The sequence below is a fragment of the Bufo gargarizans genome, chromosome 2 (genome assembly GCF_014858855.1).
Source record: "Bufo gargarizans isolate SCDJY-AF-19 chromosome 2, ASM1485885v1, whole genome shotgun sequence".
Classification (NCBI taxonomy): Eukaryota; Metazoa; Chordata; class Amphibia; order Anura; family Bufonidae; genus Bufo; species Bufo gargarizans.
In genome coordinates, this window is record NC_058081.1 from 306,970,583 (window position 1) to 306,998,519 (window position 27,937).

The 27,937-nt window shown below is 42.2% G+C and overlaps 1 protein-coding gene across 4 annotated transcripts in view; it reads left to right on the forward strand.

The window, feature by feature from the left end:
* The window catches only part of BEST3 (bestrophin 3), a 69,762-nt gene that overhangs the window by 24,243 nt on the left and 17,582 nt on the right, over positions 1 to 27,937 (forward strand). For 3 of the 4 annotated variants that reach the window (XM_044277154.1, XM_044277153.1, XM_044277155.1), the window contains one exon: positions 9,096 to 9,190. The exons of the other annotated variant lie outside the window; for it this stretch is intronic. In XM_044277154.1, coding sequence (XP_044133089.1) covers positions 9,096 to 9,190 — 95 coding nt within the window. The remainder of the gene's footprint in view (positions 1 to 9,095; positions 9,191 to 27,937) is intronic. 4 annotated transcript variants of the gene reach the window in all.

Below are 27,937 nucleotides of genomic sequence, written 5' to 3' on the forward strand. Positions count from 1 at the left end.
TTTTACTACATTATATTGTATTTTTCGCTTTTGTGGTGTAATCCCCATTTAGTATGTGTTGCACAATTGACAACGCAGTCCAGTGCACATCTTGTATGATGTATGCAGTCCTGGAACAGCCGTTCGAGGGTGTATATCTTTGTTCAAGATGTGAGCAAACTACCCATTTGGAATCGCAAATCGAGTCTCTAAACTGGCAAGTTGCAACACTGAGAGGCATTGACAATTTGCAAAAGAGTTTGCTTCTCACCGAGCAAGCACTCTTTGGGGTAGATGAGGGGGAGGGTGACAGAGAGGAGGCTGAGGAAAGTGAGGTAGCTAGCTGGGTAACAGTTAGAAAGCAGGGTAGAGGGAAGAGTGCCAGGCAGGCTAGCCCTGATCTGACACACCCCAACAAGTTTGCACGTTTGGCAGATGAGGGGGATGTCAGTCCAGGGACGGCACTGCTGCAGCCGGACACTTCCTCTGCCAGTCAGGGGAATGTCAGCTCCAGTAAGCAGGGAACCAGGAGAGCAGGGCAGGCCAACCAGGTGGGAGAGTCCATTATTAGGGGAACATATAGGGCAATCTGTCACAAAGACCGTGATCGCCGAACAGTGTGCTGTCTTCCTGGCGCTAGAGTTCGACACATCGCGGATCGGGTTGACAGATTACTGGGAGGGGCTGGAGAAGATCCAGCGGTCATGGTCCATATCAGAACCAATGACAAAGTTAGAGGTAGGTGGAGAGTCCTTAAAAATGATTTCAGGGATTTAGGTCAAAAGCTTAGGGCAAGGACCTCAAAGGTAGTATTTTCTGAAATACTACCTGTACCACGAGCCACACAAGAAAGGCAGAGGGAGATTAGGGAAATTAACAAGTGGCTCAAGAACCGGTGTAGGAAGGAGGGGTTTGGGTTCTTGGAGAACTGGGCCGATTTCTCTATCGGCAACAGGCTCTATCGTAGGGACGGGCCGTTACCAGCAGTGCAGTCTGGTCCTCACGTCCTGTTTGTGTGTTTTTTTCCCCATAATCTTTACATGTACAATTCTTCATTAAATACATTTCTGTTTTTCTTTATTTTAATTATCCTCTTCCTAACCCCCCCAAAAAAGAATCCCTCTCCCTCCACCCCTATCATGCCGCCCCCCTCCCCGGGACAGTTCAGGAAAGAAAGGGGAAAAAAAACCTTGTCTTTTTACAATCATCTCCTTTTTCCCTTCAAACATAATAAGTAATCATTTCCCCTTTTATTCCACTTCTCACCTTTTTACACCAAAACTTTTTTTTATACTTAGAGATTATACAGTTCTCCCAGGCCTTCCATAATACCTTTTGTTTCTGGATTTTATTTTGTCTATTATACCACCACTTCTCCATAGATCTATTCATATTCTTAACAGATATCTATTCCTGAATTGTTGGAATCTCAGGGCGCATCTATCTTCTTGCCATAAGCAAGCGGGCATAGAAAAACATTTATATATCATTTGTGCTTTTATCCCTTCAACCTTTTGTGGTATATCTCCTAATATGCATAACATGATACATTTTTCTCATTTACATAGATATATATCTCCTATAATCTCAGAATGGTGAGCTCTTTTAGCAACTCCACTACATATGGGTAATATCTGCTTTTAAAATTCCACATCTGGGACAGACCATAGATGTAGTAGTATTCAACTTATGCAACCATCTAGGTGTGGGATATAATCGATGAAGCAACAAAAATTGGGTTACTTTACATGATGGATTCCAAGTAAATTTAGAGTTATTACAAAGTCTGTACCATTGCTCTATGGTCATCGGGCCTATATCCCGTTCCCACTTAACCTTACTAGTGTGTGCTAAACCTTCATTTAGTAATTCACCTAATCTAGTATATAATCGTGATAGTAATTTATGCTTACCTCTCCACCCAAAAATAAAGTTTATCAACTTGTCATTCTCAACTGTCTAGTATATCTTATTTTTAATATCCTTAATTAGTGCCTGTAACTGTGAGCACCCAACAGATCCTATTCACTTTAAAGGGGTTGTCTGAGTTTTGAGAAAACCAAATGTGACAAAATAATAAAAGAACATATACTTACCCACTAGATCCACTGCCGTTTCCAGCAGTGCGCTCCGGTCCTCACGTCCGATTTGACTGTTTACAGACTGCAGCAGTGACGTAGCAGATGCAGCACATGACCATTGCAGCCAATCACTGGCCTCAGCAGAATATGGCACTAGACAGCTGAGGACAGTGACCGATTGCAGTGGTAAAGTATACTATACAACTTTGACACCACTATATCCTGTAAGCAGGGCCGTCTTTAACAACGGGCAAAAGGGGCAGCTGCCCCGGGCCCAGTTGCTCCTGGGGGTCCTAAGGCAGCTGCCTCTTGAGCCCTGCTAGCCACTGCCCCGGGTATCAGGCTGTTAGCTACACAGGGGGTGCTGCCATGCCATGCCTGCCGGCACTCCAGGCAGCGTACTGTGAGAGCTGTGATTCTCTAGGACCTTAGATGACATCATCACCATGTGACCAGTAACCTAGCAATATTACTGATCACATGGCTATGAGGTCATCAAGGTCCTTTCGACCAGGAGTGTTGCTGTAGAAGTTTGCCTTAACTGTGGAGCCTTTCTTTGTGAAGATTACATCAGAAAAAGGTGACAGGGGCTGTTATGTTAATATACTGTAAACTACTGTATAGTGGGGTGCTGTATACTGTGGGTGCTGTATTTTGTGGAGTGCTATACTGCTGTACTGTATACTGTGGGGGGCTGTATACTGTGGTGGGCTGTATACTGTGGGTGCTGTATATTGTGGAGTGCTATACTGCTTTACTATATACTGTGGGGGCTGTATACTGTGGGGGGCTGTATATTGTGGGTGCTGTATATTGTGGAGTGCTATACTGTTTTATTGTATAGTGTGGGGGGCTGTATTGTGTATAGTTTGGGTTGCTATACTGCTCTACTGTATACTCTGAGGTGTTGTATACTGTGGGTGCTGTATACTGTGGGCTGCTATACTGCTCTACTATATACTGTGGGGTACTGTATAGTGTGGGGTGCTATACTGTAGGGGCTGGGGTGCACTGTAACACTAGGGTGAGCCGAGCCCTGGTCTCCTTGCTGCAGAGCGGTGCCCACTTCCAGCCTGAGCCCAGCTGCCCAGAGCACTGATCCTGAGCCTGCTGGAGTCTTCAGAACTGGAAGCATTTACAGTCATTTACTGTACTCTACCAAGTGTGTGGATTTTTTGTGTGTGTGTTGTGGTGGAGGGCGTGATTGCCTGCTAAGGTGTGAGAGGGCGGGATCCAGGGGGCCCAAGTAAATTTTTGCCCAGGGTCCAATCAATATTAAAGACGGCCCTGCCTGTAAGCAGAGGCTGGAGGTGAGGACCAGAGCTGCTGCACTGGAAATGGTGGGGGACTAAGTGACGAGTATGTGATCTGATGTTATTTTATTGCATTTGGTGGCAATGGGAGAGTTGTCTTATAACTCAGGCAACTCCTTTAATTGAATCGTTTCAATTGTCCTCATGGTGTCTTTAATTTTACACTACAAAATAGCTGAGCATTTTGCCCAGATTTTATTATGTAATTTGTGATGGAGGTTCCTATTGGAGCCTCCACAGTACAGTATATGTGGACACAGCCACAGCTTTCACATTATAGTTCAGCTCCTGACTAGCTAACCACATGACAAAATACTGTCCAGAATTTAGAAAGTCTGGCATTGTCCTGCACACGGCATTATTACTGTGCTGGTAACACTATGAAGCTTTTCTTCTAGTTACAGGAGTTAGAAATAGTGGCAGTACTCTATGGGTACCATAAGGTCTTAGTGTGGGGACAATGAGTTGTCAGCATTATTATTTGGAATGATTTAGGGGTGTCAATATCTTTGAGAACTCTCTCACATCTGAAACGTTTACAGCAGAAATCTGAATTTCAGCGGCAGATTACCACCACTGATTAAAATGTACTGCAGATTTGCCTTGGACACGTCGTTACGGTATAAACATACCTGAGCACTGTGCCCTTCCAACTGTTCTAATTAGCAATATATGGGAACTATAAGTGAGCCTGTGGTCATTTAGTTCCTTCCTTGCAGGACATATCTGCAGTGGTTTGCTGGACCCCTAGAAATCTATTTGATCACATATTTGTTAGGCAGAAATAGGTCCATATTTTCCATCTTTCATGTCTCTACTATTGCGTAATATTCCTTTACAGTTAGTAGGCATGTGTGAGCTTGCAGGGCTCACAGTGGCGTTCCCAAGCTATGTCAGTTATCCTGACTGGCACATTTCTTACAGTGACAGTCATGTGTCAGCCATACTCAATGCTGCACACTATGTGGACAATGCCATGATAGTTTCTAATATTACATGGAGCAGAGCAGATGGTGAACACATTAAGTCATGATTTCCAGTTATTGCATTTATATGACTACTTGGTTGAGTTGATCGAGTCTGATTAGCACATGGGCTCTGGAGGGATTTTCACGCCAATAGACCAATGCTATACAGTATTTTTTTCAACTTCCTCTGCTTCAACAATGGTAAACTAGGAATTATTGTTGTCATCATCATCACCTTGTTGAACTAGTTATAAGAAAAACATGCAAAATTACAGCCTCAATTACCTAATGATTTCATTGAGGAAATATCATTAAAACCTTTCCCCATAGGACAAGACTTTCCTATAATACAGAGACTACCAGTTAGGGTGCGTTCACACTAGCGTTATGGAGTCCGTTATGGCTTTCCGTTATAACAGGGTTATAACAGAACATAACGGAATCCATAAGACGGAAGGACGGATCTGTTTTGCTGCCCATAGACTTGCATTATGACGGAATGCAAAACGGACGCCTTTAAAAGGCATTCTGTTTACTCTCCGTCCTAATAGAAGTCTATGAGAATTAAAACGGATCCGTCTGGTTCCCGTTATGCAAGACGGAAAACAAAGTCCACAGGACTTTGTTTTCCGTCTTGCATAACGGGACCCATACGGATCCGTTATGTTTTCCCCTAGACTTCTATTAGGACGGAGCAAAACGGAATGCCTCTAAAGGCTTCAGTTTTGCATTCCATCCTATGGATTCTGTTATGTTCCGTTATAACGGAAAGCCATAACGGACTCCATAACGCTAGTGTGAACCCACCCTTATAAAGTGATGCCATGCTTTCCTCAGCCTCTTCTGCTTGCTTCCAACAATGTGGAGACGAGGGCTCTGCTGTACACCTAAAAATGTCTGCTTTGGAGACTGATATACAAGATGCTCTATGCTGTGCTCAATCTTTACTCAATTCTACAGTTCCTGGAATAGCTCACTTCTGGTCCTGGGGTCTAAGGTTGTTATAATAGGGCTACAGTTCCTCTGGATCTGGTTGAAGGGAATGTATGACCTCATTTTTCTTATTAATTAAAACCAGATACTGAAACCTATTCTTTTATTTCTAGTCTCACATGTGAGTGTTTTGGTCAGCGATTTCCATCAGTGATTGTGACGTGTGAATGAGGCTTTATGCAGGGCCGGATTAAGAGCAACATGGGCCTGGTGCTGAAGATTTTAATAGGCCTTCTTTATAGAAAATTAAAACGCAAATAAAGTGCATCTGTCATATGTTTTATGCATATAAAATCAACAGCATAGCTGAATAGATATTGATGTATCAAAACTTTGCATACCTTTATAGAATCTGTTCTTTAGCCTTTACTTAGCTTAAAAAAAAAAATGTTTTAGGTAAAACACTTATGGGGGCCCAGAGTGTTAAAAGAGGTGTGGTAGGGAGGTCCTCTGTGCCCTCCAGACCGTAACACCTCTCCCATGTGAAGTCACGCCCACTCTTTTGGTTGACACCAACGGCTCACTTGACAGCGAAGTGCGCATGTGCCATGAATGGGTGAATAGGGATTGCGGTACACAAATGTGGAGTCTGTAGGAACCTGAGACTGTGCATGCACCGCAATCCCCATCCACAGCGCATATGGGATGTGTATGTTTCAAAGAAGGTGCAGGCATGAACTCACAGGGCAGAAGTGTTGCAGCCCAGGAGGACAGCGCACCCCCAGCCACACCTGTTATACACTGGACCCCATACATTTTTTTTTTGTTTTTTTTTTGTTTAGTGACATAAAGGCAAGAATAACATCTATAAAGGTATGCAAAGTATGCATACACTAACCTTTTTTGGGCTGTGTCGGCGGTTTCACATATGGTGCTTATAGAACAGACTACACAGTGTAGAGGTATACTGTATATTGTGTGGCACAGTGCATGCTATATGTGTATAACAAACATATTTCACATGAAAACGTACAATTGCTTGGCCCTTGGGGATCTCGGACGCCACTCCACAGTTGAGCTAATGTCCCCATAGTGCCCCCATAATGTGCCAGTATAAAATACCCCTATATAGTGCCCCCAGTAAATGCTCCAATAGTGCTCCTCTCTCCCCTTCCTCCTAGTGCACTAATAATGTACCAGTATAAAATGCCCCATATATAGTGCCCCAGTAGATGCCCTCAGTGTCCCCCATAATTTGCAAGTATAAAATACCCCTTCTTAGTGCCCCCTTAGATGACCCCATAGTACTCCTCTCCACAACATAGTGCCCCCATAAATGACCCCCAATAATGTGCCAGTAAAATGTGCCCCCATCGATGCCCCCCAATCATGTTCCTGTAACAAGAGCCCCCCATCATGTGCCAGTAACAAGAGGGCCCCCCATCATGTGCCAGTGACAAGAGGGCCCCCCATCATGTGCCAGTAACAAGAGGGCCCCCCATCATGTGCCAGTAACAAGAGGGCCCCCCATCATGTGCCAGTAACAAGAGGGCCCCCCCATCATGTGCCAGTAACAAGAGGGACCCCCATCATGTGCCAGTAACGAGAGGGCACCCCATCATGTGCCAGTAACGAGAGGGCACCCCATCATGTGCCAGTAACAAGAGGGCCCCCCATCATGTGCCAGTAACAATAGCCCCCCCAATCATGTGCCAGTAACAAGAGCCCCCACAATCATGTGCCAGTAACAATAGCCCCCCCAATCATGTGCCAGGAACAAGAGCACCCCCATCATGTGCCAGTGACAAGAGGCCCCCTCCATCATGTGCCAGTAACAGGAGCCCCTCATCATGTGCCAGTAACGAGAGGCCCCCCATCATGTGCCAGTAATGGGAGGCCCCCCATCATGTGCCAGTAACGAGAGGCCCCCCATCATGTGCCAGTAACGAGAGGCCCCCCATCATGTGCCAGTAACGAGAGCCCCCTCATCATGTGCCAGTAACGAGAGGGCCCCCATCATGTGCCAGTAACAAGAGGGCCCCCCATCATGTGCCAGTAACGAGAGCACCCCCATCATATGCCAGTAACGAGACCCCCCCATCATGTGCCAGTAACAAGAGGGCCCCCAGATCATGTGTCAGTAACAAGAGGGCCCCCCATCATGTGCCAGTAACAAGAGGGCCCCCCCATCATGTGCCAGTAACAAGAGCCCCCATCATGTGCCAGTAACAAAGAGCCCCCCATCATGTGCCAGTAACAAGAGCCCCCCATCATGTGCCAGTAACAAGAGGGCCCCCCTATCATGTGCCAGTAGCAAGAGGGGCCCCCCCATCATGTGCCAGTAACAAGAGGCCCCCCCCATCATGTGCCAGTAACAAGAGCCCCCCAATCATATGCCAGTAACAAGAGCCCCCCCATCAGGATTATTTTTAATACAGGTAATGACATGAAAAGTTATAAATAAAATTCAACATAAAATTATAAAACAACATGGTTAAAGTATAAACTTGATTTAAAGGTAAACATATATTATCGGTCAAATAATCTAATTTTATTATGATTTAGCAGTCACAGTTTTTTTTAGTTTTCTCTGGGTGAGCCGGAGCCTCCTTTTTTTTCCCCCTTTCGATAATTTCTTTTCTATACTTCTTGTGCGCCCCCCACACCCACACACCCACACACCCTTATCATTTTTATCTTTATGGAAAATTGTTATGATTTTTTTTATTAAGGTTGTTCATTTTCTTTGAAGTGTTTTATTATCTGAAAGTGTAATAAAAGCGATTAAAGCCGTTTTCCAGGAATTAAATATACATGACCCATACCTCAAACTAGATCATCAGTATTATTCCTCATTCACACAGTGTTTTGGTCAGTGTTTTCCATCAGTGATTGTGAACAAAAACCAGGTGCGATCCAAAACTACTACTTTTAAAAGCATATAGATCAAACATATTGCATCAATACACTATACTGTACCATTATAATAGGTATTTTAATATCAACTTGAGTTTACAGTAATGGGAGCCCACTCTAGGCACCCAGCCAGAACTCTCAGGACAGCAGTAGTGGCTGCAAGAGGGCTGCAGAATGAAGCAATGTATTCCAGCTAGTGGCTTTAAACCTTCCTTGGTATCTGACCTAAGGCTGAATGCACACGGCCGTGTTTCGCGGACGTGAGCGGTCTGTGGTATGCCCACCTGGATTCCTGCTGACAGCAGGAGCGCATGGCTTCATTGGTTGCTATGATGCCATGTGCGCTTCATGCCGCCGCTGCACTACAGTAATACACTCGTGTGATCTATACGAGTGTATTACTGTAGTGCAGCGGCGGCATGAAGCGCACGGCATCATAGCAACCAATGAAGCCATGCGCTTCTGCTGTCAGCAGGAATCCAGGTGGGCATACCACAGACCGTTCACGTCCGCGAAACACGGCCGTGTGCATTCAGCCTAACTGAAGAAATGGTTATGGTGTGAATCACTGCTTAGATAGATAGATAGATAGAGTTATATATATTTCTGTATCTGTGTATGTATATTTGTTTTTCTGTATCTGTATGTATGTACTATGTGTATATTAGACCATATTCTGGTATGGACCCTATGATAAGTTGGGACACGTAACTATTTCCACTTGTAACAGAAATTTGCCATTTTGTATGTAGCCATTTTATTTGCTCTTGGCAGACAAATTGTCACTTTAGCAAAAAGAATGTTGCGTCCATGTATGCTCATTTTTGTACCTATTTACATAATCATCACCAGTGAATAAAATATCTACCTTCAGAAGCTTTACAGCCTTCTTACTTCTGCTGCAGATTTTTTCTTACAGATACTCAAAAACGTTATTTTGAAAAGCTAGCACTTTACTGTGACAGATATGCAGAACAAATCCCAGTTACCTTTGTCCTAGGTAAGTGGTCACCACTGCTGGAATGATCCACACACAGCAGCTTTGGTTGTGAAGGGGTGGTGCACGCTGCATGCAGCTGAGCAGACACTAGAGACGGTAGTGGTCATGCTTAGCAGGTTGTGCAGAAAAGCACTAGCAATGCCCATAGTAACCAATCAAATACTTGTTTCCTAACCTGTACTTGCAAAATGAAATCTGATTGGCTGCTTTAACCCCTACAGCATTACTATTTGTAGTATATATTTTATATAGGGCCCCCAATACTTCTGACTCCATTAAATCAGTTTACTCATGTGACACAGCATTATTATGGAAAAGTAAATCAGATGTATACTGATGAATCAGGTCTCTATCAGGAAGTAAAGCTGTCCTCATGGATGTGCGTGGAGATTTCAAAGCACCAGGCCAGCATCCCATTTAAGTAGTTAAAGGGGTTATACATGAATTTACAATTGAGGACCTATCCTCAGGATAGGTCATCAATATCAGATCAGCAGTGGTCCAACTCCCTGCACCCCTGCAAATCAGCTGTTTGAAGAGGTAACGGCACTTCTGCTTAAAAATTGCCTGCACATCATCTCCTTTGTAGAGGCGGGCAGTGAGTGCCAGGAGTCAGACCCCCACAAATCTGATATTGATGACCTATTCTAAGGACAGGTCATCAGTAACGCAGCACTGCACGACTCATGTAAACATGATGTATACTCCTTAGGGTACTCCAACATTCTTTGCTTTAAAGGGGTTGTCTCATCTCATACAATGGGGGCATATCGCTAGGATATGCCCCTATTGTCTTATAGGTTTTGGTCCCACCGCTGGGACCCATACTTATATCAGGGAATAGAGCCCCACAAAGTGGTGATTGGAGGATTCTGGTGTGGGCACCACCAATCGCTCTTCACATACAAGTTAGGCCTCTTTCACACTACCGTATGGCTATTTCAGTGTTTTGCGGTCTGTTTTTCACGGATCCGTTGTTCCGTTTTTTTGTTTCCGTTCTGTTTTTCTGTTCCGTTTTTCCGTATGGCATATACAGTATACAGTAATTGCATAGAAAAAATTGGGCTGGGCATAACATTTTCAATAGATGGTTCTGCAAAAACGGAACGGATACGGAAGACATAAAGATGCATTTCCGTATGTGTTCCGTTTTTTGTTTTGCGGACCCATTGACTTGAATGGAGACACGGAACGTGATTTGCGGGCAATAATAGGACATGTTCTATCTTTCAACGGAACGGAAAAACGGAAATACGGAAACGGAATGCATACGGAGTACATTCATTTTTTTTGCGGAACCATTGAAATGAATGGTTCCATATACGGAACGCAAAAAACGGTAGTGTGAAAGAGGCCTTAATAATGGCAAGAAAAGCTGTTGATTTTGCCTCCAAATTCTTCAGATATGAATTAGATCAAGCTTCTTTGGGAAGTGACAGAAAAAAAATGTTAGATTCATTTAGTCCCAACCTTACAGCCTAAATTGAACCTGTCACCATGAAAATGCAGTGTAATTTGCAAGCACTATGTTATAGAACAGGAGGAGCTGAGCAGATTGATATATCGTTTTATGGGGAAATATTTAGTAAAGCGTGTGGGTGGTCTTATGATTCCATGACAGCATTCAATGTATGCTTAGTCATGCAGATAGCTGTCAATCTACTTGTATGCTCCTACTCTACTTCTAAGCATAAAAAGAGCAGAGATTTAAAATGTATAAATAACAAGGTTTGTTTCCCATTAAACTACAACAGATACCACAGGACACCTTCATGTCTTGATGGGTCAGAGTAGGTTTGTTAGGTGGATTTTATATTATAAATGATCAGTGTATTCAGATTGTGCTTATTGGGTAATTGGAGTTTGAGAAGTTGGTAACGCTACATTTTTGACTTTGTTACTTGTGCAAACTGTCTGAAAATACAATCTTTTATCTATATTTAATATGTACATTAGGTTGTTCCATTCTATTTAAGTCACATGCTGTAGTGCATGAAACACTTTTATAACATTAACCATTAACTTTTGACATTTAAGATCAATTTTGCATGGATTTTCTGAAGGCATAATGAAAAGGTATCCTAAATTGTACAGCCAATATAAGTATCCAATACATGGGATCGAACTTTAAAGGCTATTTACACCTTTAGGGGGAGAATTTTTTTATGATTGCATTTTACTCATTTTGGGCTAAAAATAATTTTTTCAGTTGATCTTTATTAAACATATTGAGCCGTTCTGTCACAAAAGGTTAACAGTTTTTTCTAGCTGTGTGAATGATACTTTCAATTTCACTTTGTGCTGCTCATCTAGTATCCCTTATCTCTAAATTACTAAAAGGTTATAAACACTTATTTAAGCCACCTTGTTATCAGTAAGATAAGAAATGAGCTTTAAGGTCAGAGATAAGTAGTGTTGAGCGCGAATATTCGAAAATCGAATTTTTTTCGCGAATATCGGCACTTCGCTAATTCGCGAATATTTCGAATATAGTGCTATAAATTCGATATTTCGAATATTCGTTTTTTTTTTTTTTTTTTTTATTGTTATATTTTTTTCTTTCCCACTTCCCTAAAGTTGTTCTTACCTGTCCTTTGGATTCCTGGCTTCCTGGCTGCTCCAGTCAGTGCCCGTTGCCGCTTCTGCCGACTTCCATGCTCATGGAGCGTCCCCATCACCATGGGAACATCTCCATATACTAGAATGTACTGTCGGATTTGAGAATTACGTTGAAATCGCAATTCGATTTTTTCAAGTTATAATAATCGAATTTCGATTTTAACTTAGCACTGCTATATGCCATATTAGTTAGCCTAATATGGCATATAGCAGTGCTAAGTTAAAATCGAAATTCGATTATTATAACTTGAAAAAATCGAATTGCGATTTCAACGTAATTCTCAAATCCGACAGTACATTCTAGTATATGGAGTCGTTCCCATGGTGATAGGGACGCTCCATAAGCATGGAATATGGCTTCAATGGCTTGGTAGAATTAGCGAATTGACGAATATATTCGTTATATTCCACAAAACGAATATAACGAATGTATTCGTCATATTCCACAAAACGAATATAACGAATGTATTCGTCATATTCCACAAAACGAAGATAACGAAGTATTCTGCATCTTCATTTTAGCTACCTATTCATCAATTTCGCTAATTCTAGCAATGATATAGGAAAGTTGACTATAGAGACAGCTAAGTATAATTCGCTATGCGATTATATGACTGCTTTTTTTTATAAATAGTATAATTATAATAATTATCAGGTATTATAATTATTCTATTTATTTTAAAAAAAAGCAGTAATATAATCGCATAGCGAATTATACTTAGCTGTCTCTATAGTCATTGCTAGAATTAGCGAAATTGATGAATAGGTAGCTAAAACGAAGATGCAGAATACTTCGTTATCTTCGTTTTGTGGAATATGACGAATACTTCGTTATCTTCGTTTTGTGGAATATGACGAATACATTCGTTATATTCGTTTTGTGGAATATAACGAATATATTCGTCAATTCGCTAATTCTACCAAGCCATTGAAGCCAACCATATAGTAAACCAGGTCCAAGTTGGAATCGCAATTCGATTATGTCAAGTTATAATAATCGAATTTCGATTTTAACTTAGCACTGCTATATGCCATATTAGTTAGCCTAATATGGCATATAGCAGTGCTAAGTTAAAATCGAAATTCGATTATTATAACTTGAAAAAATCGAATTGCGATTTCAACGTAATTCTCAAATCCGACAGTACATTCTAGTATATGGAGATGTTCCCATGGTGATGGGGACGCTCCATGAGCATGGAAGTCGGCAGAAGCGGCAACGGGCACTGACTGGACAGCTAAGTTTAATTCGCTATGCGATTATATTACTGCTTTTTTTTTAAATAAATAGAATAATTATAATACCTGATAATTATTATAATTATACTATTTATAAAAAAAGAGCAGTCATATAATCGCATAGCGAATTATACTTAGCTGTCTCTATAGTCAACTTTCCTATATCATTGATAGAATTAGCGAAATTGATGAATATGTAGCTAAAATGAAGATGCAGAATACTTCGTTATCTTCGTTTTGTGATATATGACGAATACATTCGTTATATTCGTTTTGTGGAATATGACGAATACATTCGTTATATTCGTTTTGTGGAATATAACGAATATATTCGTCAATTCGCTAATTCTACCAAGCCATTGAAGCCATATTCCATGCTTATGGAGCGTCCCTATCACCATGGGAACGACTCCATATACTAGAATGTACTGTCGGATTTGAGAATTACGTTGAAATCGCAATTCGATTTTTTCAAGTTATAATAATCGAATTTCGATTTTAACTTAGCACTGCTATATGCCATATTAGTTAGCCTAATATGGCATATAGCAGTGCTAAGTTAAAATCGAAATTCGATTATTATAACTTGAAAAAATCGAATTGCGATTTCAATAGGAGAGTAGCCTTTAAGTTAAAATCGAAATTCGATTATTTAAATCGCATATTAATCGCGATAACAAGAATAATGACGAATATTCGATTTCGACGAATATAAAACGAATATTCTATCGAATATTCGCGAATTTCGTCGAAATCGAATATGGCACCTGCCGCTCATCACTAGAGATAAGGAGCCCATCAGCTCCCAGCCTGACAGAGCAGAGAGAAAATACAGATCATGCTAGTAGATAAACTCAAAGCTGTGCATGGAAAACAGCTCATCATTTTTAATAAAGACCAATTGAAAAAAAAAGATTTTTAGCTCAAAATGAGTACAGTGCAATAATAATAAAAAATTGCCACCAAAGATGCACATAGCATTTAAGCTGGAGTAGGCACTGACTGAGGTCTTTGGATATGCAAAAAATTTGTCTTTATATTTCACATCTTTGAAAAAATCACTTGTAAACTGAACATTTTCAATGGCCCAGGCATTCCTATAATATGAGAGGATAGTAATGGTAATACAAGATATGACAAGGAAACCTGTCACCATGAAAATGCAGTGCAATCTGTTATAGCGCAGGATGAGCAGAATAGTTTTATAGGAAAAGATTTAGTGTCACTTAGACATGTGGTCTGTCATACTTCATGACTGACAGCCTTCCCTGAATGACTGCATATACATTGTGGGGGTTTAGCTCTTCTCCGGGGGTCATTCTCACAGGTTACTTCACCAGGCACGTATATAATGTCCAAACATTGCATTTATTGTGCAACACCAGAAACAACAAAATGACAAAATAATAAACACTCGCCCGTCCAGGCTCTAACTAAACACAAAGTTTCCTGACTCACTTAGGTCAGAGTTCACACCTTGTGAACTCATGCGGCTTTGTCAGCCAAATGTCCCACAGCCTCCTTGCTGTACAGAGCACAGTATGCCCACTGTCTCCAGTTAACTGTTTCTTGTGGGGGATTTGGGTTCAGTAGTCTGCCTGACTATGGCCCTGCGACCCTCCCAGGCGTCGCTACGTCCCCCAACTCCAGGCTACCACCCAGCCTCGTGGCCCCTCAGCCTTGCCTGGCTGAGACCACACTCACAGAGCCTCCAGGCCTCTGTCACAGTCTCTGTCCCAAGACAACACTTCCCCCTTGCTGACACCCTGGGAGGTGCTTTATGCCAGCCCTTATTATCTCCAGCTTGCCTCACCTGTGGTGGAATAGGGGTGTGGACCGCACTATCCACCCCTTCCTTTCCTCTAAGCTGCGTGAGACCTGTCACTGTCTCACAACAGATATAGCTGTCAATTAGGGAATAGGCTCACAATAAGCAGACATTTAAATGAATAAAATGCAGGTTATACTAAATAATTTCCCATAAACTATATACCAATCTGTTCAGCTTCTCCTGCTCTATAACATGCTGTCTGCATATTGCACTGCATTTTCATGGTGACAAGTTCTCTTTAGGCAAAATTATAATACGGTGGCATTTTAGAATAACACCCTCTGGTTATCTGAAGTAGAAATCAACTACTTATGTTTCACTTCTGCAGAGGTTAATGCCAATGCACACAGTGACATGGTAATGTTTATTGCTGAGTCACATATAAAGAATAACTCTGTTCTCCCCAGCAGGATAGCCATTGGTATGGCAAAAGCTATTACTGTTTTGAAAAACTAGAAAAGTTCAGACTTACTTTTCAATCTAGGTCCCACACATTGCAGCATATGAGAGCTTCTTTATGTAAAATATCTCCTCCACGGTATCTCTAGTCAGTAGAGCTATTATAGCTAGAGAATAGATAAACCAGTGCTAAAAGATGTGAATCAGAAAGACATGTAAAAGGATCAATTTTTCTGGTGGCTCTGCCTCTAATGCTACCAGATGTAAGGTCTATGAGTCAATGTTCAACCTTTTAAAACACCGTGAGACATGACATTAAGCCAGTATCTCATCTGCAGACAGCAGTTTCAGGGTGATTGCACCTCATCAGTGCATAGCAGAGAGTACTGGCTTAACTGAGAGGCCTAGGTCAGGATTCGAGGACTACAATATCTCCTTATGGAGAGTGCCTTAAATGTCATGAGGAGTCTTATAAGCCAGGTAACATACTCTCTGCTCTGCACTGATGAGGGGCAATCATCTTGAAATCGGTGTCTGTAGATGAGATGCTGGCTTAATTATTATCCAAGTCATGTCTCAAGGTCTTTTAAAAGGTCGAACATTGACGTATTGGATAGCTGCCTTACATCTGGTGGCAATAGTGGCAGAGCAGAATTTCAGAGGAGCATTGCCTGGTCTATAATATTCTTCATGCCATTTAAGGTGCTGAGGGGCAATCACCCCAAAACAGCTGTCTGCATATGAGATGCTGGCCTAATTATTATCCAAATCATGTCTCAAGGTCTTTAAAAAGGTTTAACATTGACTTATAGCGGAGGTCCCCATCCTTTTGTATATTGCAAGCCATATTCATCTTTCAATGATGGTCGGGAGCAACAGCCAATTGAAAAAGGAAAGTAATTTTGAATGTGAAGAAACAAAAAAACATGAAATTACAATCTTTGCTGATAAATATTTCAGTGTGAAATTTATCACCAGTATTGTAGCATCCAAATTGGCATTGGTGGTAAATCTAGGATAGGTCTGCAACAATGTCAATTGCCAGTACATATGGTCATAACTCAGGACTCCCATGGCGAGCCACACAGCAAAGGGTCGAGAGCCACATGTGGCTCCCAAGCCACAGTTTGGGGACCACTCACTTATAGGATTACATCTAGTAGCATTAAAGGTAGAGCTTGTTAAGAGCTCCACAGTAACCGCCCCTTTAACAGTGACCTCCACAGTGCCCGTCCCTTTAACAGTGCCTGCCCCTTTAACGGTGGCCTGCACAGTGCCCGCCCCTTTAACAGTGACCCCCACAATGGCCGCCCCTTTAACATTGACCTCAACAGTGACCGCCCCTTTAACATTGACCTCCACAGTGACCGCCCCTTTAACAGTGACCTCCATAGTGCCTGCCCCTTTAACAGTGACCGCATCTTTAACAGTGACCTGCACAGTGCTTGCCACTTTAACAGTGACCTCCACAGTGTCCGCCCCTTTAACAGTGACCTTCACAGTGCCCGCCCCTTTAAAAGTGACCTCCACAATGCCCGCCCCTTTATCAGTGCCCGCTTCTTTAACAGTTACCTCCACAGTGCCCGCCCCTTTAACATTGAACACCCCTTTAACAGTGACTTTCATAGTGGCCCCCCCTTTAACAGTGACCTCCACAGTGCCTGTCCCTTTAACAGTGACCTCCGCATTTCCCGCCCCTTTAACAGTGACCTCCACAGTGTCCGCCCTTTAACAGTGACCTCCACAGTGTCTGCCCCTTTAACATTGACCTCCACAGTGCCGGCCCCTTTAACATTGAACACCCCTTTAACAGTGACTTTCATAGTGGCCCCCCCTTTAACAGTGACCTCCACAGTGCCTGTCCCTTTAGCAGTGACCTCCACATTTCCCGCCCCTTTAACAGTGTCCGCCCCTTTAACAGTGACCTCCACAGTGTCCGCCCCTTTAACAGTGACCTCCACAGTGTCTGCCCCTTTAACATTGACCTCCACAGTGCCGGCCCCTTTAACAGTGACCTCCACAGTGCCCGCCCCTTTAACAGTGACCCCCACAGTGTCCACCCCTTTAACAGTGACCTCCACATTACCCATACCTTTAATAGCAGACGCCCTTTAACAGTGATCTTCACAGTGCACGCCCCTGTAACGGACCGTTTCAGCAGACAAGGGGTTAAAATCCGTTTAGGCGATATGCCCCTTTCTGAGAGACAGGCACAGCTACTGCAAAACACCAAACTCCCGAACTGGATACAAAATAGCACTCCAAACTGGAACCTCGCGAATAGCTGCTAGCAGACGAACAGGAAAAGCATACAATCAGCTTACACTCCTGGCAATCAGTCTCTAACAGCATACAGGGAATCCCCCCAATAACGAGACAAGGCTCCGTGTTGAGGGTCAAGCAGTGGTCTGACGTGCTGGCACACCCAGCCTGGTTTTTATTACAGTTGTTGCAAATACAGGACAGATACAACACATCCCCACAATGCATCATGGTTTCCTCCTCTCTGTCTCGGAGACAACCGAGAAGTAATCCAATTATCTCTCAGGACAAAGGGAAATTGCCAATACACATGTGGAGACAACAGGACAGACATCACTATTTAAACACACAATGGGACAATGGCACAATGGGACAATGGAACACACCCAGCATTTTCCTCCCCTCTGTCTATCCACCCAACTGTCTCCCAAGCTGACAAGTTACACAAACATATATACGCTTGGTTCTTTAAAGTGGTATACCCATATGCCCTAACATCATACGTACAGGAATTACCGTATATAGTGGCTGGGTTTGCCACAGGGCCATAATCCCGAGGCAAGAGGCTTTTAAACAGGCCTCCCCAAAACCCAGTGGCGAGGTTGGTTTCGCCACACATCTCCTCCTCCCAGGGAAGACTAACCAGATTCCTGACCATACGGTCAGTACCTGAGTTAGTCTGGCAGTCCAACCACAACCCAATACTGGACCTGTTGAATCTTGGGGCCTGGCTCTGTTCCTGTTTTATCCTTCATCATGTTGAGACTGGTGTTTGGATAACTGATCAAAACTGGGGGATTGCTATACGCTGAAGATTTGCTATACTCCCCTGGCATAACTACTAGCTCTTGTAAGAGCTGTTCCTGCTCTCGGGTTTTAGGAGAGGTTCACCCACTGGAGCCTGGAACCTTGTCGTAGGTCCAGGGTGGGTAGGAGACGGTGAGACCTCAACCAAGCTTCGGCGGTTCGTGGGGTCTGCAGTGCGTATGGTGTCAAGTGGAGTGCTTGGAGTCCTCGGAAAGCACTAGGAGCATCTATCGACGGAGGTACCCGGTCGGGGTGCTAGGAGATCCGTTACAGCCCCTTTTACAGTGACTTCCACAGTACCTGCCCTCTTAACAGTGACCTCCACAGTGCCCACCCCTTTAACATTAACCCCCCCCTTTAACAGTGACCTTCATAGTGGCCGCCTCTTTAACAGTGACCTCCACAGTACCCGCACCTTTAACAGTGACTTCCACAGTGCCCGCCCCTTTAACAGTGAACTTCACAGCACTCGTCCGTTTAATAGTGGCCTCTGTCCTCCATGCATGTAGCAATGTAGTTGTGCCATCATACGTCATATGACTGAATATTTAAGGATCTGCGAACTGCTAAAACCTGTGATCAGTTGTTATGGCAACCTGGAGTAGGACCTGTGAGCTTCTATTGGCTAATAAGGGACATGTGACCGTGTAAATGGCAGTTTGGATTTAAGTGAAAGGCTTGCTGGCTTCTATTGGATAATGCAGGTCATTTTTTGGGAATATCTCAGGAGCGGTATGTCCTAGAGAGCTAAGACCTGGTCTAAAACCTTCCCGGACACCTGATGTACCTGTGTGCCAAATTTGGTGAAGATCGGGCCAGTCGTTTGGTCTCGCATTAATAACGTCTAGACAGACAGACAGACATCTAGACAGACAGACAGAAACGCATATATATATATATATATATATATATATATAATATAAAAATCTACCGGCAGCACCACCTATGAAGCAAAAAGCGGGTGCAGAGTCCAAGTACGGTAACTGGAGCTTACCCACTAGTAGATAATGGAAAAAATCGGACAGCACTCCAGACGGTTTCTTCAGTAAAGCAGGTATATTTAATCACCCATGTGGTGGCAGCAAAAAAGCAACGTTTCGGCTCTACATGAGCCTTTCTCAAGCTTGAGAAAGGCTCATGTAGAGCCGAAACGTTGCTTTTTTGCTGCCACCACATGGGTGATTAAATATACCTGCTTTACTGAAGAAACCGTCTGGAGTGCTGTCCGATTTTTTCCATTATATATATATATATATATATATATATATATATGAGATATTCACTATGAAGTATCTTTAAATGTCTGAATTTTAGTTCCCTAGTTTGCTGACCTCAATTTTACCATGAGTCTTCCCTCCCAAACACATTTTATTTAATTAAAAACCAAAGAAATATCCTCATACATACAAGCAGTATTTCTACAGATTGACCCAGATTCACTATTGAATCTACACCTCGATTTTGTCTACAGTTTTGTCGCATTTTGACACAAAAGTTGCACCTAATGATTTTTTTTTTTACATGCTCAGCAAAAGGGGTATGACCTAAAATGTGTCAACATTTCTGGTGCAAAACCTGAAACAAAGACTACAAATTGGATTAAATATTTAGGCAATCTATAGATGCAACAGATTTATCACACAACCTGAGTCACTGTGATAATTCTGCCACATCTCTCTGGGGAAGATTTATCAAAACTGGTGTAAAGGAAAACTGGCTTAGTTGGCCATAGAAACCAATCAGATTCCACCTTTTACTTTCCAAAGGAGCTCTGAAAAATGAAAGGTCAAATATAATTGGTTGCCATGGGCAACTAAACCATTTTAGTTAAATCTGCCTACATATCTACCCTGTCTAACTAATAATGGATGAAGAGAAGAGATGGAACTTTTTGGAGACGGCGGTGCTGCAGAAGAAGTCAGGACTCGGTTGATAGGTAAAAAGGATCTTTATTACTAGTTTGGTCTACGCGTTTCAGGGGCGAACGGCCCCCTTCATCAGGACAATAGTGGTCTGTCTGTACAATGTGGGTGTGTTTGTTAGTCTGTTTTATTATCTCTGTTTGGGCGCGGACTAAGAGGGCGGGGAGAGGGAGGGAACATGGGCGGGAGTGCACAAGGTCTCCGTGACCAGGGTAACGCCCACAGAAGGTGTGTTGGATGTCTTCGCTGACGCGATCTTTGTGCGGAGTTCAAATCGCACGACCCAATGTTTGTGGGCTGTATGTTGTGACATGCTTTCTTGAGTGGAGTGGGCGTAACATGTTCTTTGTGAATCTAACGGCCCAATTATTCAGGGGGGAGTTAGTACTGCATGATGCGCTTCTCGATGGCATCCAGCGCTTACATGCGATGTTTAGGTGTGTACGAATTCTGCGCTACTTGGAAGTTAGGGTATATCTTATATTATATATACTATATTTCACAAGTGGTGCGTGCTCGGATGCCGCAATGATGGTTGATTCAGTGTGTGGGGGGAAACATTATTGGATCCATGTATATATTGGGTAGTAGGGTGGAACTAGTGGAAATAGGAAGAAGAAATAGAGGGGTATTTTATATATATATATATATATATATATATGTAAAGGGGTTTAATTGTATCAAGCCCCAATTCTGGGCTTGGGGCGCATATATATGGGTGTGGGGTTTCGATCTGTTTCGATATTGGCAAGAAGTAGAGGGATTCTTCCCTAGCCCATCCACAGCAGGTATGGATTTTTAGTGTGGCAATACGTATATGTGTATATATCTATATGCATATATGGTCACAGTTAGGACATAAACATAAAAAACGCGTATAGAAATGTATATATAAATAAAAATAAATGTGTATAAAAAAGTGTATAAAAATGGGGTCCCCAAAATTTTTGGGGGATCCAAAAAACATTAAAAAGTTTTTTATAAAAATATATACAGTACAGACCAAAAGTTTGGACACACCTTCTCATTCAAAGTTTTCTTTATTTTCATGACTATGAAAATTGTAGATTCACACTGAAGGCATCAAAACTATGAATTAACACATGTGGAATTATATACATAACAAAAAAGTGTGAAACAACTGAAAATATGGCATATTCTAGGTTCTTCAAAGTAGCCACCTTTTGCTTTCATTACTGCTTTGCACACTCTTGGCATTCTCTTGATGAGCTTCAAGAGGAAGTCACCTGAAATGGTTTTCACTTCATAGGTGTGCCCTGTCAGGTTTAATAAGTGGGATTTCTTGCCTTATAAATGGGGTTGGGACCATCAGTTGTGTGGAGAAGTCAGGTTGGATACACAGCTGATAGTCCTACTGAATAGACTGTTAGAATTTGTATTATGGCAAGAAAAAAGCAGCTAAGTAAAGAAAAACGAGTGGCCATCATTACTTTAAGAAATGAAGGTCAGTCAGTCCGAAAAATTGGGAAAACTTTGAAAGTGTCCCCAAGTGCAGTCACAAAAAACATCAAGCGCTACAAAGAAACTGGCTCACATGCGGACCACCCCAGGAAAGGAAGACCAAGAGTCACCTCTGCTGCAGAGGATAAGTTCATCCGAGTCACCAGCCTCAGAAATCGCAGGTTAACAGCAGCTCAGACTAGAGACCAGGTCAATGCCACACAGAGTTCTAGCAGCAGATACATCTCTAGAACAACTGTTAAGAGGAGACTGTGTGAATCAGGCCTTCATGGTAGAATATCTGCTAGGAAACCACTGCTAATGACAGGCAACAAGCAGAAGAGACTTGTTTGGGCTAAAAAACACAAGGAATGGACATTAGACCAGTGGAAATCTGTGCTTTGGTCTGATGAGTCCAAATTTGAGATCTTTGGTTCCAACCACCGTGTCTTTGTGCGACGCAGAAAAGGTGAACAGATGGACTCTACATGCCTGGTTCCCACCGTGAAGCATGGATGAGGAGGTGTGATGGTATGGGGGTGCTTTGCTGGTGACACTGTTGGGGATTTATTCAAAATTGAAGGCATACTGAACCAGCATGGCTACCACAGCATCTTGCAGCGGCATGCTATTCCATCCGGTTTGCGTTTAGTTGGACCATCATTTATTTTTCAACAGGACAATGACCCCAAACACACCTCCAGGCTGTGTAAGGGCTATTTGACCATGAAGGAGAGTGATGGGGTGCTGTGCTAGATGACCTGGCCTCCACAGTCACCGGACCTGAACCCAATCGAGATGGTTTGGGGTGAGCTGGACCGCAGAGTGAAGGCAAAAGGGCCAACAAGTGCTAAGCATCTCTGGGAACTCCTTCAAGACTGTTGGAAGACCATTTCAGGTGACTACCTCTTGAAGCTCATAAAGAGAATGCCAAGAGTGTGCAAAGCAGTAATCAAAGCAAAAGGTGGCTATATTGAAGAACCAAGAATATGACATATTTTCAGTTGTTTCACACTTTTTTGTTATGTATATAATTCCACATGTGTTAATTCGTAGTTTTGATGCCTTCAGTGTGAATTTACAATTTTCATATGAAAATAAAGAAAACTCTTTTAATGAGATGGTGTGTCCAAACTTTTGGTCTGTACTGTATGTATATCTACATTGGGCTTATACATCTGTAAGACTATATGTACATGCTTGTGTATATGCGCATATCAATGTAGGTGGAAAGGGCTGCGATTTTTTGGCGGTGGAGTGGGGAAGTGTTACAGGATAGTTTAACTATTGTATGGGTTTTCGGGTATATAATCAATTGGAGTGATTTTTATCGCATGTTTGTTTTTTTCTGTTGTAGTTGTACAGTGTCTGGAGATACTATGTTTTATATTTTCTTTCTGTATGTTATATCTATGTTGATTGACTCTGCAGCGGCTGTGTTGTGCGGCCCACATATTGGAGGCCGCATTCGCATTCGATCAGGTATATAACATAGCTACTCTGGCACATCAAGTAGTGTTTAATCTTGAAGGTGGCACCATTTTTTGTGGACGAAAAGGTAGTGCTATTATGTGTGATAATGTTGCAACAAAGGCAGCGTTTTACTCCACATTTATAGCTGCCTATTGCTTTGTGTGTAGTATTCCTTTTTGTCTCTATATTTTGCTTTGGTTTGCTTGGGGCCACGGTACTTTTTATAGTCGGGGCTCTTCTGTATGTAATCATTGTTTTTTTTTGTAAAAATTTTTCAAGATAGGGGTCTTGTTTCAGGATATGCCAGTGTTTTGTTAGTATTGTACATATAGCATTATTAGATGTGTTGTATTGTGTGATGAGGTTACGGTGTCTTTCTACCTGAGTTGCTTCTTTTCTGGTGGTTTTGCTGGTAATGCATTCCTTTTGCGTGTTTTCAAGGCTTCTCTTATATGCGTTTTTATGAGCTTTTTTGGGTAGCCCTTGTCTATAAACCTCTTTTGTATTATTTTAGCTTGATGTATGAAGTCTGCATCTTCTGTACAATTGCGTCTCACCCGCTTGTATTGGCTAGCTTGTATCGCATGTCGGATGCCATCGAGAAGCGCATCATGCAGTACTAACTCCCCCCTGAATGATCGGGCCGTTAGATCATTCACAAAGAACATGTTACGCCCACTCCACTCAAGAAAGCATGTCACAACATACTGCCCACAAACATTGCGTCATGCGATTCGAACTCCGCCCAAAGATCGCGTCAGCGAAGACATTCAACACACCTTCTGTGGGCGTTACCTTGGTCACGGAGACCTCGTGCACTCCCGCCCATGTTCCCTCCCTCTCCCCGTCCTCTTAGTCCGTGAATAGCGCACCCAAACAGAGATAATAAAACAGACTAACAAACACACCCACATTGTACAGACAGACCACTATTGTCCTGATGAAGGGGGCCGTTCGCCCCTGAAACGCGTAGACCAAACTAGTAATAAAGATCCTTTTTACCTATCAACCGAGTCCTGACTTCTTCTGCAGCACCGCCGTCTCCAAAAAGGTCTATCTCTTCTCTTCATCCATTATTTTCCATATCCCTGAAACCGTATCCCACGGCAACGGGTAAAGACCTGGGCAGCAGCAGCAGAGACCCCCGTGGGCTGGACGGGTTTATACCAGCATAAGCTATCCAAAGGAGTTGTGACTCATCACAACCCAACACGGTAAGCACAATCAGTGTATTTTTGCTGTCAAACTGCAAAACGGTCCTACACACGAGGCGCTGCCTCCTGTCCCTTTTTTCTTTTTACCTATGTACTGTCTAATCAATAGTAAGTCTAGATTATTGTATTTTAACTATTGTACAAAACTTACAATCTTCATTGTATTTTTCTCTTGACCGGCAACAGCCATATCATCCACTAGAGGGCAGTCCAGTTCATATTCTGGCTGTGCATTGTACCCTACCTTATGACATACGTTCTCAACCTTTTTAAAAAGACTAAACTATTGATAAATCTGTGGATGTGTAAACTGGAGATGCATCATTTTTTTGTGTGTCTTCACGTTATGCATAAAAATGTTTTGTTTGTGCTAACGGTTTGTGATATACGTGCGCATAAATTGTGCCTCTGCAAGCAACTAATATAAGGGACTACAGAGATGGCAAAGCCTCTGCAGGCATGTCATCGTGAGCCTTTTTTTTTCTGTTTTCATTTTTCTTCCCTGTCTTCCTGGAGCTATAACTTTTTTATTTTTTTGTTCACACATCCATATAAGATCTTGTTTTTTTGTGGGACAAGTTGTACTTTCTAATGCCACCATTTAATATGGCACACAATGTAGTGAGAAGTGGGAAAAAAAATCCCAAATGAGGTGGAATTGGAAATAAAAACGCAATTCCTCCACAGTTTTACAGGTTTGTCCCTACGACGTTCCTTATGCCGCAAAACTGACCTGTGCCCTTCATTCTCTGGGTCAGTACAATTACAACGATATCACATATGTATAGGTGTTATGGGGGTCATTTATCAAACAGGTGTAAAGTAGAACTGGCTTAGTTGCCCATAGCAACCAATCAGAGTACACCTTTCATTTTGGACAGCTCCTTTGGAAAATGGAACGAGCAATCTGATTGGTTGCTATGGGCAACTAAGCCAGTTCTACTTTACAGCAGTTTGATAAATGACCCCCTATATGTTAAAATACTGAAAAAATAATGTAAAACTTTGGTAAAAAAAGTTTTACATCACCATTGGACGTGGTGATTCCCATGATGTTTATATTTTTTATTATTTATATATATTTTTTTATTCTAAGGAAAGGGGGTGATTTACATATTTTTTTATTTTAAGTTTTTTTTTTTACCGAATTCTGCAGGATACAAGAATGTGGTGTGCTACATTTTTGTATCCTTTTTTCTTCTAACATCAAACAGAGGCATAAAATGTGATGTGAACCCATCCTAACTGCATCTTTTATTATTTTATTCCATTCCCTCCTCCTTAGAAATAACAAATAAAAACTGCTGAATGGTATTAGAATGTCATTTGCAAGAATAAGGAAATATAGACTGCATGGTGGCTCATTGGTTAGCTGTGTTGCCTTGTAGTGCTGGTATCCTGGGATATGAACCCGGATATATCCCAATTTTCATCCCTCCGGACCCTCTATAATGAGCATGTTCAAGTGTGATCACGGCATTTAAAGGGTGAAAAACACAGAAGTTAAGACCAGCATCCCTGTACAGTGATGACGAGACCCAGTGAATCAGAAATTCAGTTTCTATGTTGGCCAACAGGTGGCAGGCCAACATAGGAAATCAGCAATTAGAGAATTGCTGGATCGCGCAGGGCAATGGCTTGTTTGTTTATATTTTCACACTGCTAGGCGGAGGCTTTCGCCTAGCAGTCTTCCCAGTGACATCACCGGCACTGATGGGCGGGCTTTAGCGCTGCCCTGGCCGTTTTACAGGCCAGGGCAGCGCTAAAACCCGCCCATCAGTGCAGGTGACGTCATTGGGTTCTTTGCTAGGCGAAAACCTCTGCCTAGCTTACCCTATGGCAAACGATTCAATGCAGGGCAGAGGAGAGCATCGGAGCATGAAATGCTCTGATGCTCATATCAGGGGGGCTGCCTGGGTGAAAATGGGGATGTATCCTGGTTCAGCACTGAACCCAGATAACCCCTTTAAATGTATTGTCTGGGCTACAGATATTGATGACCTAGCCTCAGCAAAGGTCATCAATATTAGATTTGTGGGTCTGACACCTGGCACCCCTGCCAATCAGCTGTTTCAGGCACCAGAAACACCACAGTGTATGGAGCGGAAGCAGAAGGCTGCATATACTGTGTAGTTTACACCAAAGGTGTACTGCAGCGCAGCTCCCATTCACTTCGATGGGAGCTGAGCTGCAGTACCACTGTGCAGCCACAACAATATGTACAGAGCTTTGCGCTATATAAAATATAGTTTCCTGCACTGCTCCTGCCCAAAACAGCTGATTGGCGGGGAGTATTGATGAGCGGCAGGGGCAATATTCAAATTCGCGATATTTTGCGAATATTTGGTAGAATATTCGTAATATATTCGAGAATTCGAAATTATTTTCTTGATCGCGAAAAATCGGCAAAGTAATATTCATGTAATGCGTTCGAAATACAGGCGTGGGTCACTATAGCTACATTTTTCAAGCTGCTAGAAGTTTCCTGAGACCAGAGAAAATGGTTGGCACGGCAGAACATTACAATAGCTTTATATGCAGATAGACTGCTCCAATATATTCGCGATTGTGAAATCGGTACCAATGATGCAAATATTTTGGTGCAATACGTGCAACTTCAAATTTTAACAGGTCTGACTACTTATTATTGATTCGTGCACTAAGTATTGTTGTGAACTTGGGACATCCCAGCACTATGTATGTACAGTATGTATGTATGTAGCATAGATACATACATACATACAGCACTATGTATGTAGTATGTATGGACAGCAGATCAGCTACACTATATCACTATGTAACCTACACTATATATATATATATATATATATATATATGTATATACTAACTAACTATCTAATGTAATGACACAGGAAAGCAGAGAGCACAGCAATAACACTGCTGTCTCTCTCAGATCAGCAAAATACTGCATACAGGGGCTGCTGGGGAGATTCTTATATACAGGGAGTGCAGAATTATTAGGCAAGTTGTATTTTTGAGGATTAATTTTATTATTGAACAACAACCATGTTCTCAATGAACCCAAAAAACTCATTAATATCAAAGCTGAATATTTTTGGAAGTAGTTTTTAGTTTGTTTTTAGTTTTAGCTATTTTAGGGGGATATCTGTGTGTGCAGGTGACTATTACTGTGCATAATTATTAGGCAACTTAACAAAAAACAAATATATACCCATTTCAATTATTTATTTCTACCAGTGAAACCAATATAACATCTCAACATTCACAAATATACATTTCTGACATTCAAAAACAAAACAAAAACAAATCAGTGACCAATATAGCCACCTTTCTTTGCAAGGACACTCAAAAGCCTGCCATCCATGGATTCTGTCAGTGTTTTGATCTGTTCACCATCAACATTGCGTGCAGCAGCAACCACAGCCTCCCAGACACTGTTCAGAGAGGTGTACTGTTTTCCCTCCTTGTAAATCTCACATTTGATGATGGACCACAGGTTCTCAATGGGGTTCAGATCAGGTGAACAAGGAGGCCATGT